Source organism: Podarcis tiliguerta (genome assembly GCF_965153285.1).
Source record: "Podarcis tiliguerta genome assembly, chromosome: 3".
Lineage (NCBI taxonomy): Eukaryota > Metazoa > Chordata > Lepidosauria > Squamata > Lacertidae > Podarcis > Podarcis tiliguerta.
In genome coordinates, this window is record NC_139536.1 from 32029330 (window position 1) to 32041930 (window position 12601).

General features: G+C 45.3%; 1 protein-coding gene across 1 annotated transcript in view; it reads left to right on the forward strand.

Moving 5' to 3' along the window:
- GALNT14 (polypeptide N-acetylgalactosaminyltransferase 14) overlaps positions 1 to 12601 on the forward strand; it is a gene marked incomplete at its 5' end in the record, with an annotated part of 215934 nt that overhangs the window by 178219 nt on the left and 25114 nt on the right. Inside the window, 2 exons of the mRNA XM_083432329.1 lie at positions 8972 to 9059; positions 11331 to 11415. Coding sequence (XP_083288455.1) covers positions 8972 to 9059; positions 11331 to 11415 — 173 coding nt within the window. The remainder of the gene's footprint in view (positions 1 to 8971; positions 9060 to 11330; positions 11416 to 12601) is intronic.

Consider the following 12601-nt stretch of genomic DNA (forward strand, 5'->3'; position numbering starts at 1 on the left):
GCTCACAGGTTTCCCACCCCTTGCTTCCTCGTTAGGTGTAGAGCCTCAAGTCCAGCACAGAGCAAACATGTCTCTGTGTCCCCAGCTTCCAACATCAGCCCAATTCACACACACAAATGGCACATATGCCCAGCACTGCTTGGCCTGCTGTTCTCCGTCCTAGGATGACGTGGCAGTCAGCCAGATTGCAACCTAGGTCATTTTATTTGAGGTACTGATTGCTTAAGTGGCGATTATCTTACAAAGAAACTTGCCTGGCCAGTTTATCAGCCTCTTCGACTAGATTCCAACCCTTACTAGATGCAGCCTTGGCCCCCTTGAAACTCATAACACTGTTATCAGGGCTGGTCTCAGTCCAAGGATGATGTGGCATCCAGCCAGATGGTGGGAGTGGGGTACCTCGGGTTAAGAACTTAATTCGTTCTGGAGGTCCGTTCTTAACCTGAAACTGTTCTTAACCTGAAGCACCACTTTGGCTAATGGGGCCTCCTGCTGCCACCGTGCGATTTCTGTTCTCATCCTGAAGCAAAGTTCTTAACCCGAGGTACTATTTCTGGGTTAGCAGAGTCTGTAACCTGAAGCGTCTGTAACCCGAGGTGTCTGTAACCCGAGGTACCACTGTACATTCCTCTCTTTCCTGAAGAGCACATCACTTGGTTAATAGCTTTTGCAACCCAGCTCATTTTATTTGAGATGCTGAGCGCTTTAATTTCATTTCCAGTGTGGACTGGATGGGATAAACAGAGGGACCATCGTGTAAGGAGATCAAGAGGCCATATGCCTTAGATGTACATTTGTAGCCTTTCAAAACTACTTTGTTCCACTTTGCCTTTTTTGGGGTCGTTGAGTAAATGTTGATGGGACAGATGAACGGTTGTGTGCATGTAAAATAGATGTTTCTTTTCTTTTCCTACACCCACATTTCCTACCTTAAAGGTGGGGAAGTCTCACACCTGCGCTATCTTACTTCCAAGCGAAAATTACACCCCCCCTTTTTTTGCCAGTGTCAAACCATGTTTGTTCAACTGTATTAAATGTTAATGCTGCCACCTTCAGCCTGGTGCTGGAAAGGCGACTCATTTTTGCCTGCCACGCTCTTCTTCCTCCCATTCCAAAGATTAATGGTCTTCTCTTAATTTGTGGCTTGCAGGAAACAGTCCATTTCGGCTTAATAAACTTCTGCGCTTCAAAGAGATCAAGAACCCAGAATGCATCTGAATCAGCAACTGCCCCCCCGCCCCCCCCCGCAACCTGCATCATGTCACTTTCCATTTTTCATTCAGCAAAACATCTGTTTAGCCAGATTTCTAACGCATGGCAAGCGTCCAAGAAGCAAAGTGTACTCGTGTCTTTGTGTGTGTAAGCAGGGGAGGGTGTAATGGAATAGTAAATTAACGCTGGGCATCAAACCCCAAAGACACTTTAAAAGAAAAGTGTCTCTCGGGCAAAGTACACATGACAGATACATATTTCTCTGATGGATACATGAGGTGACAGGGTCTCCTTGAGGTTTTGTTGATGCTTCCGTTGCCTGGCTGCATCTGCATAGAGCTCTGCTGTTCGTGGAGCTGAATCCCGTACGGGAGAAGCTTGCAGTCTCCGTTTAGGACCTGGTAGAAGGGGGTCCTCTTCAGTGGGGTGCCAGTATTCATTCATTTACTCATTCGTTGCACTTATATCCCACTTTTCCATCCAAGGAGGTCAAAGGGGCATGAATGGTTACCCCCCTCCTCATCCCATTCTCGCAACAACCCTGTGAGGTAGGTTAGACTGAGAGAGAGAGAGTGACTGGCCCGAGGTCAGCCAGTGAGCTTCTGGATGAAGTGGAGAATCGAACCCTGGTCATTCAGGCCCTACTCTAACCACTACAAAATCCGTCACTTTTGGTTTCTTTCCACATTTCACTTCAGTTTGCTCTTAAAAAAAAAAAAGTTCCTCACAAAAGCTTGCCAGTCTTTTGAATGCACATACACACATTTTTGCACGCAATTTTTCCTAATATACACATTTCCCCCTAATACAATGCATTTTATTGCTAATATTTGCATTTTTAAGCACACTTTCACCTAACATACACCTTTTTCAGATGGAGAAGTACACCACAACATTCAGAACCCTGCAAATTTTGCAGGATAGATTTGTTTTGGATTGCATATAGCAATTATTTTATTATTATTATTATTTATAATTTATACCCTGCCCATATGGCTGGGTTTCCCCAGCCACTCTGGGCAGCTTCCGACAAAATATTAAAATACAATAATTAATCAAATATTAAAAGCTTCCCTAAACGTATTGTTTGGGGAAGCGAGAATCATGATGAACTGAAACAACTTTCTCCCATGGCTGTGTCTCAGCACTCCACTTCTACAGAGACCTTATTTTATGCAATTCGGCAGCAGCAATGGGAACACAGGAGACCTCAGGAAAGGTGTCAATGTTATCCCCTTCCCCAGCGTCTCTCTTGGCCTCTCAGCCATTAATAAAGGAGCCACCATCCACCTGATGTATGGAAGGAGAGGCCTCAGTCCCTCTTGACAGATACTTCTGGTGCTGGAGGGGGCAGCTAGGGGCGGATGTCAGGACTCAAGTCCCTCAGCCCAAGAGGGCTCAAAATAACCACCCAGAAATGCATAGAGGCAGAAGCAGCACTTGGGAGCACATTTGTTTGTGGAAATGAGCGGCTTTGACTAAATGAATTTGTGTCAGATAAGGGGGATGTCCATTATCTGTAACTGGGAGAGCATTACAAAGCAGAAGTGTTAGCTTGCAGGGGAATTCCACTTTGTTTAGCGCAGGTACGGATTTGTGCCTCTGCATGCTGTCTTGTTTTTACTTGGAGAGCTGATGTGTCTACCACTACCAATTTGTTTTAGCCAAATAACTTTCCCCTAAAATGTAATTACAAGGCCCAAGGCGTTTTTACAGAAGGAATCAATCTTCATCACCTGAAAACAGGCTTTTGTTAATGTCATGGTAATGAGCCAATGGATGGCGATGTTCCACTATCCAACACACACACACACACACACACACACCACTCCTGTTTTTCCTGTTTGAAGAGAGATGGTGGGGGGTGGAACATGAAGCTATATAGTTTTGCATGAATCCAGCTTGAAGGAAGGATGCTAAGTGACCTCTTCTTTCTTCATTACTTCCTCTTCTCTGCCATCAGCTATCTGAATATTGTTGCTCCAGCATTGATGACTATTATCTGGCGCAATCACAAGCCTGTAAAGCTAGATAATACTTGAGCATTTGGGGGCCTTTTTGTTGGTAGATTAGAACCAGGTAACGTTGCAAGAGAGAATCAAGGAGGTTAGTTGTGCCTCCCTTTCCTTCACAGCGGAACAACTTCTTGTGCACCTTTTCTCTGGAGGCGATTGCTGCTCCTCAGTCTGTGACTTTGATATCCTGCAAGGAACCAGCAGCAACTAATGTGCCTGAGGCTCTCTCCAAGGAGAGAGGTTGGAGGAGATGGAAGTTCAAGCTGGGCGATGGCTGAAGTGGCAGTTGAATGGATTTCAAGAAATGTGAGGCCAGATCTATATAGATTGGGAAGTCTTTATCTGTGTAGGACTTGAACGTCCATCCCCTCCAACCTCTCTCCTTGGAGAGAACCTCAAGCACATTAGTTGCTGTTGGTTTCTTGCAGGATATCAAAGCGACAGACTGAGCAGCAGAGAACATAAGGAGCTGCTTTACCCCAAGTCAGACTATTAGCCTGTCTAGCTCTGACTGGCAGCAACTCTCCATGGCATCAGACAGGGAGTCTTCCCAGTCCCTACCTGGGGTTGCCTAAGATTGAACCTGGGACCGTCTTCATTCAAAGAGGATGCACTGCCACTGAGCTACAGCCCTTCTCCATATGCATCATTAAATATATCTGTTATATACCATATTTTTTGCTCTATAAGACTCACTTTTTTCCCTCCTAAAAAGTAAGGAGAAATGTGTGTGCGTCTTATGGAGGGAATGCAGGCTGCGCAGCTATCCCAGAAGCCATTGCTGCTTTCACTGTGCAGCGATCCCTCTTGCAGTTCTGGCTTCTGAGATTCAGAATTTTTTTTCTCTTGTTTTCCTCCTCCAAAAACTAGGTGCGTCTTGTGGTCTGGTGTGTCTTATAGAGCGAAAAATACGGTATACTGGCCCATTCCATGAATATCATTAACATACCAGTGGTGCAGTGGAAGGGTTGTGACTCCGTGCAGGGCTGTCTTAAGCATATGTGACACCGGGGTGCAAAGATACGCCCAGTGCCCCCCCGGTTGCCCAGTCCCAGGCATGCAGGAGGGCAGAGCCGGCCGGCCGCCTCAGTGTCTCGCTGGCTTGGTCACCCCTGAACTCGCGGCACAGAGAGAAAGAGCCCACTGTGGCACTCCAGCCGACGGGCGGGCTCTTCCCCAGACTCAACTCTCGAGCCCTGGACTCTCGGCCTGGCGCCCCTGAGAGCCTGGCGACCGGGTGCCCTGCACCCCTACCGCCTATGGGTAAGACGGCCCTGACTTGCATGGAAGAGGTCCAAGGATGAATTCCTGGCCTCTCTTGGTGGGACTCTCTCTTCTGTATGGATCAGGCTCTGTATATATGCAGGAGAGGAAGGATGAGAATACAGTGCTACCTTGGTTCTCAAACTAAATCCGTTCCGGGAGTCGGACGTCCGGCATCTGAAAAATGTTCGCAAACCAGAACACTTACGGGTTTGTGGCGTTCGGGAACCGATTTGTTCGGCAGCCAAGCCGTTTGAGTACCAAGTACCACTCTGCCTTTGACTTCTCCAGGGTATTGACAGAGAGGGCTGGTTTTTTAAAATATATAAGTGATTCAGGAGAGTCGGTACTGTCTCTACACATCCAATAATTCTTACCCGAACACCAACTGGGAAGCTTTTACCTGAACATCCCAGATCCCACAGTAAAAGTTGCCCGTAAACATTGCTATCGGCTCGAGCCAAGATTTGGAATAAAATATATATACTATTCCTCTCTTCCTCTGCGCTTTTTATACAACACTGGTAGTAGAAGATATCTTTCACAACCCATTTTGGATTTATTTCCTTCCTTCCTTGATTATACTTTCTTCGGTTATCTTTTATTCCTGCTATAATGGGCTTGCTATAAAGACTCAACCTTATCTTCTAATATATGTTAAAATTATTCGAATTAATTGTCAGAGAATAAATATAGTTGTAGGAGAATAACTCCTGCTGTAGGGGAATTAATTTTAAGAGAATAACTTTTTTATGGTAATTAGAGTTATTTAAACTTTAAAAGATTGTGTGGGTTAGCTGTAGGTTAGTTTTATACTGGGGGTGGGGAGAGTTTATGAAGAAAACATAAGGCACTTCCAGCCTCAGGCTGAAGCTATTTGCTGCCTTCTTATGTGATCTATATAATCTTTGCATCTATTTTAGCCCCATGATTCTACCACCACCACAGCAGAGCCCATAAATTACAACAAAATGCTCAGAGAGTAGATATTATAGACATTCAAGATCATTTCAGTCTTACGTATTAAGCATAATATTTCAGTTGTTCCCAAACATCCCCCTCCAAGAACTACTTGAAAATTACTGAGGACTTGCTGGTCAACCACTTAATGACTTTTCTATCTTAGCCATTGCAGTTCCATAGAATTCAAACTGTAAATGCAATAGGATAGAATATAAGAAACAAAAAAGAAATAGGAATACAATTTAAAATGAATATGGGTGTTTCATGCTATGGATGTGCCATCTCCCATCGTCAACCACAGATCCACAGCCATGCTGTGGCTCACCCAATGAAGCTCATGGGCCACCGGTGGCCCACAGTCCAGTTTGGGAATAAATTCAATGCCTTCCTCTCTGATCTTGCTGTTTTTTAATCCCAAGTGAGTATCAGAATAGAGTGGTGAGACTCTAGGTTAACCTAGATTCTAGGTTAAACCCCAGGCATCCCATAATACTGGTAGTAGTAGAAGGTAAAGGTGAAGACCTATTTCTGAGATCCTGGAGAGTAATTGTCAGCCAGAATACCTGATGCTAAACTAAATGGGCCAGTCGGTAGTACAGTGGTACCTCGGGTTAAGTACTTAATTCGTTCTGGAGGTCTGTACTTAACTTGAAACTGTTCTTAACCTGAAGCACCACTTTAGCTAATGGGGCCTCCTACTGCTGCTACGTCGCCGGAGCACAATTTCTGTTCTCAACCTGAAGCAAAGTTCTTAACCTGAAGCACTATTTCTAGGTTAGCGGAGTATGTAACCTGAAGCGTATGTAACCTGAGGTACCACTGTATAAGGCAGCTTCCTATTTTCCTTTCAGTTTGCACTGTTTAATTGAGGCATTCCAGGGTTCAAGCCTTCTTGGAAATTAGGTTTTTGTCTCTCTTCATCAAGCCATGTGCCAGACCCAATTTTAGGGGCCACTGTTGGCTACCAGATTTGTGCACCACAGCATAATTAAGAGAATTTTCACGCCCAGCTCCTTTTTGCAAGAGCTGATTCCCAACAGTGTTTGATCAGCTGCATACCTATGGAAAGGGATTTGGTCTCATAGGGAGAAAAGCTTGAAGCTTTGAGCTATAACTGGAGTCTGGGCTATTTTTAAAAAAACAAAACAAAAGAAATAAAGAAATAGAAAGGAAAAGGCCATTCAGAGCTGACTATATATTAATTGAGCAATAAGAACCAAATATTGCATGCGTTTATGTTGTGTTTTTAGCTGCTGAGTTTTATGATAATTTTAGATTGGGTTTTGTGGGGTGGGGAGGTTGCCTGACTTCTTTGCTTTGTAGTTTATTTATGGTTTTAATGTGATTTTAAAAGATAAAAGAAAAGGAAAATAATTGCATTTCTTTGTCTTATGGTGTATGTTAGCCACACAGTTGCCCGGGTGTTATTTAAACATAACAGACAAATCTAATTCTTTCAAACTCTTTTCTCACAACTGGAAAAAACACAGCAATTGCCAGGAGTGGGAATGAGGAGAGATTAGTGCCATTCTAAGCTTTTCTAGGGGGACGCGGGTGGCGCTGTGGGCAAAACCTCAGCGCCTAGGACTTGCCGATCGCATGGTCGACGGTTCGAATCCCCGCGGCGGGGTGAGCTCCCGTCTTTCGGTCCCAGCTCCTGCCCACCTAGCAGTTCGAAAGCACCCCTAAGTGCAAGTAGATAAATGGGTACCGCTTTATAGCGGGAAGGTAAACGGCGTTTCCGTGTGCTGCGCTGGTGCTGGCTCGCCAGAGCAGCTTTGTCACGCTGGCCACGTGACCCAGAAGTGTCTGCGGACAGCGCTGGCCTCCGGCCTCTTAAGTGAGATGGGCGCACAACCCTAGAGTTGGACACGACTGGCCAGTATGGGCAGGGGTACCTTTACCTTTACCTTAAGCTTTTCTAACTCAGAAGTAAGTCCCATTGAGTGCATTTAACTTCAGCTGTGATTTTGCCTTTCCCCGTTGCTGACTTTATGGGCTGCATATTCTTCAGCTGCTTTCCTTCGGTTTGTCTACTGACAGTCAGCAGAAAAATATTAAGGAAGCAGGTTTCAAAGGGGTGAGTTTGCTTAGAGGTGTTAAATTATTCGACCAAATATTTGCAACTCCCCTTGCAATAAAAATAAAAGCTTCTCTTCCTGTACAAAGGAACTGCTCAACAATGGATTTAGGAGAAGTTGATTGACATGGGAGGTGGTGCCCCAGCACTCAGAAAAGACATAAGAAGTTTCTTCACGTATTTTACCTCCTCGCTGCTTTCCTTTCTTGTTGCCTTTCCAATGGACTTTATCGGAGCATACTGGGAGCCTCTTCCACTTGGCTAGATCCTGCCCCTCTCCAGTAATGCTGGTGGGAAGGAATCCCTTAAAGGCACAGATGATGAGCCAAGGCCTTCTGCTCATAATGCCAGAACAGCCTCATAATACCAGGGCCATTAGGCACAGTAAGGAAGTCGCCTCAGGTGGCAGACCCAGCCTCCAAGGAGCACACGGCTCTCTACCTCCTGCACTTGTCAGCTTCTACCACTTACACACACACACAAACACAAACACACACTGCTTGCTCCTTTTCAGGACAGCAGGACATTGTCTGGTTTGCCCCAGGTGGCAAAACATCCCGGGCTGGTCTTACCTAGGCGATATATGGAATCTGTGCCCCTAAGTGCAGGTGTTTGTTTGCTTTACACAAATCACTGCCCCCCCTCATTTGGGACCCTAAAGTACGCATAGAGGCTCTTGCGTCTCTACAGCAGCATAAGAATTAGCCCCCGGAAGTGCCTGACCAGGCCCATAGCAATTTTTCTATTCGAAAGAAAACTTTTCAGCTAATTAAAAGAAACTGGCATCTTCTGGGAATTTCTCTATGAACAGAAATTCCTTCTGCAGTGAAAACAACCACCCCTTTTGTTTCTTCAACACTTCTGACTTTTTCGTCAGGATGTTTTGGATGATTCTCATTCTTTCAGAATGAAAGTGGGCTCCAATGGCACCACCTCCCTGAAATGATACTCCAAAAAGGCTCAGTTAGGTACCAGAGTCTTCTGTCCTCTCTTTGTGTGATGACGGAGAGGTGACAGACTTGCTGTAGAATAGGACAGCTCCACCCTCAAATTGGCAAAGATGGAGAGAGTGTTGCTCTTTGTTTGCAACATCGCAAACATTACCCAGTGCAATATCCACAATATCCTATGATACTCATGAGGAAACAAAGTGCACTAATCTTGAAAGCACAGTGTAAAAAAAAAAAAAAAAGTTTAATAGAATGGAACCAATCTGCTGTGAGCTGAAAAAAGTTCTTCTGCATCTGATCCTTCATTTTATTGGGTTGGGATGTTGGTATTCTCTTCCCTCCTTTCACAGCCTTCCGGCAAATTCCGGGGAAAGTCCCATTTTCCCAGGTACAGCTTTTAATGCCTTCCAGGACTGGGAAATGCAATACCCTTGCAGCGTAAATGTAATACACAAATATATTTATTGTACTTTCATCTTTCTTATCAGGACCCAAAGCACGTGGTGAGTCCAGTTATTGACATCATCAACTTAGACACTTTTGCTTATGTGGCAGCTTCTTCAGATCTGAGAGGAGGTGAGTCTGCAGTCACCTGTACACAGGTCAATGTTTAAGCCAGGGGCCACTAACACGCTAACTGGTGCATATGAGATATTGGCAGGTGGGGTACCGTGCTTGCTGTGCCTGGTTCAGGCAAGTGCATGAGCAAAGTCGCTAGAGGGGAATAAGAAGTATAGAAACATAGAATTGTAGGGTTGGAACGGAACCTGAGGGTCATTGAGTCCAATGCCCTGCAATGCAGCAAGTCCTGAGTGAAATGTGGAGTACAAGTGTTATATTTATGTACTTGCATTTCTTGCTACTGCAAGAGGTAATGAAAGCCACCAACTTGGTTGTCTTTAAAGAGAATTTAGACTTGTTGAATTATTCTTATGTTATTCTCTAAGGGGGGAAAGCTTTCCGTGGCTACTAGTCACATTCCACCTCCAGAATGAGAGACAGCATGTCTCTGAAAAACAACTTGCAGGGAACCTACAGTCGGAAAGGGATATTTGTAAGTGTTTGTGTTAGAACGTTGAAGTTTTATGTGAAATTCTGATGGTATAATGCGTTTTGGTTTATGTTTTCATATGTTTTGGAGACTTTGATAACAAGCTGCTGCTGCTACTACTACAGTGGTGCCCCGCAAGACGAATGCCTCGCAAGATGGAAAACCCGCAAGACGAAAGGGTTTTCCGTCTGCAGAGGCGCTTCGCAAGACGAATTTCCCTATGGGCTTGCTTCGCAAGACGAAAAATGACGAAAAATTTTGAAATGTTTTTTTGCTCCAAAACCCCTTTTCCTGAAGCGCTAAGCTGCTAAAAGCATTCTAGCAGCAAAACCGCTAATCCCCCAAGCCTTAAAAAGCCATTTTTAGCCCTTAAATTGTCAATAGCGCTAATAGCGCTAATCCGTCAACGGGCTTGCTTCGCAAGACGAAAAAACCGCAAGACGAAAAGACCCGCGGAACGGATTCTTTTCGTCTTGCGAGGCACCACTGTACTACTAATAGTAGGCATCTGGTTGGCTGCTGGGAGAACAGGTGCTGAACTATATGGGCCTTTGGCCTGACCCAACAGAGCTCATGTTCTTAACGGAGTCTTTATGACCCAAGACAGCTTTGATTTTCTTGCAAAATCCATACTGGGTTTTTGAAAAATCAGTTTCATTGCTAATCAGTTAAATTCTCCTTGAAACCCACCACTGCATTTAGGCTTCTTTTAAAAGTCCGTGTGTAATAAAGTGAGGCTGATGTACAGCTGGGGAGAGAAAGAGTAATATACCAACTGCTGTGTGTGACAGAAGCTTCCGACCAGGTGAGGTGGAATTTGTACGTGGGCTTCTCGGCAGGTGGGTTGCTACTGCTAATAGGGATGGGGGCAAGGAGGTGACTAGGAGGTCAGGATAGCACCAACGTACTGGTAGGAGCACCAGATTGGCTCTGCCCCCTTTCCACTGCACCAGCCTCCCTGTCATCTCATCCTTCCCCTGTAAGCAACAGCAACTCGCTTGCTAGAAAGTGAGCATAGCAGCCCTGCTCCACCCAGTGAGCTACTTCTAATGTGTAAGCTACCACAGATCTCATAGTTCTTTCTCATTAGATAAAGATGTGCTAATCAAGTGCTTTCTCTCCTGCAACGGGGCAGTGTAGGCTGCCAGGAACAGATAGACAAGGAAGGTTTTACCAATGTCTTTTATTCAATATTCACAGAGAGAGACTTAGAAATGCTGCCACTTGGAATAATGGCGTTGCTCCAAGTAATCTCCACCCCCCTTCTCTCCTCAATGGTCAACAGCACCACTAACCTTACAGTGAGGCAATTTGTCTCCAAGCCCTTTACTCTCCTACTTTCAATGCTCGCCTTCTGGAATGCTTTCTAGTGATAATGTATCAGCCAGCTGCTCCAGCTCTGCCTTTCCCTCCTCCTCCTCCTCTCCCATTATCTCCCAAATTTGCCCCTCATCTCTCTCTGAGCTGTGACCTCCTGCAAACCCTTCTTGCAAATCTATACTGTCTTCCTCTTCTCTGGAAGGTTCAAGCTGGGGAGGCGGTCTCCACCGTTCCTCCTCTGTCCAGTCCCTGACAGCTAAGGCAAAAGGATCTATAGACTGGATATTAAGGCTGTGACTTTTCTTCTCTGGCAATGGGAAGACGTGAAATCCTCTCCTGGATAAGACTAACCGCCCTGTTGATTATCAACATAACTCATGCAATGATATTGATGCAAAGCAGCTTGGCGACGATGGGTCCGTAGTTGGAAGCATTATCTCTAATCTCTTTGTTCCTGCTGTTTGCTTCCTATTTAGGGTTCGACTGGAGCCTGCATTTTAAGTGGGAACAACTTTCTCCAGAGCAGAAGGCAAAGCGGACAGACCCCACAGAACCCATCAAGTAAGTGACAAGAAGGAGGAAGGGAAAACAGGGGTGACAAGCACAGAGAGGCAAAAGATGCTTCGTTTTAATGCTGTGGTAGGGAAATCTAGGCCCAGGAGCCCACTGTGGCTCCTAAGGCCTCTCTGTCTTCTTCTTGATATCCCACCTTTCCTCCAAAGAGTTCAAGGTGGTGTACATGGCTCTCCTCCTCTCTCAAATATCCTTGCAACAACCCTGTGAGATAGGTGAGGCTGAGAGTTGCTTCGTGGCTGGGTAGGGATTTGAACCCTCGTCCAACACTCTCATCACCACACCACACTGAATCTCTCTGCCCAGCCTCTGGGGCTTCCCAGACTACACCCTCTCAGTAGCCTGCTCTGCGCATTGCTCATGTGCTTTTTTTGCCTGGCTGGGAACTGTGTTAGTGCCGATTGCTTGCTTGGATGAATAGGGCTATGTGTGTGTAGAAATAGCTGGGTTTTGTGTGGCTGGACTGCAGCTTACTGAACAAATGCCCTATTTCTCCAGTCCCTTTGTCTCTGGACCCACCAAGCGTGTGGGAATGAAGGTCTTCAGGCTGAAAAAGTCTCCAAACCATTGATTTGATACATACTGAGAAATGTGTCCTATGATAGTTTGGCTCAAAGCATATTAACCCATAAGAAATTAGAAGTAGGGCTTGTTTCTTATATTTTTAATGTTTGATGTCCTGCTGTGTTTTAATGTGTTGGAAGCCACCCAGAATGGCTGGGGCAACCCAGTCAGATGGGCAGCATATGAATAATAAATTGTTGCTGTTGCTGTTGTTTATTACTCACCCTTCTCCAGCAGGTCCCAAAGCAGGTTACAGCAATTTACGATTCAATGCTTTGCTGAAATGCATCTTAAATACACATTGTTTTAAAGATGGCATAATGATGGTTGAATTTGCCACCGCTTTCCCTAACTAGGAACAAAGGACACAGGCCATCATGATAAGAGACATAATCTTTCATATGTGCCCTAAAAGCTAGTCCAAGGCATTCCATTTTTGAGGCTGAGCTTCAGATGTTGGACCTTCCTAATTCTAGAGTGGAAATCTACCTGCAGTGCATCCTCAGAGCTCTGGCAGATAGATGCTCCAAGCATTTCCCTTTATTCCTGCATCCCAGTTCTTCTTGCTCATCATTTTTGCCTCCTGGCATCCCCACATTTTGACGCTGCC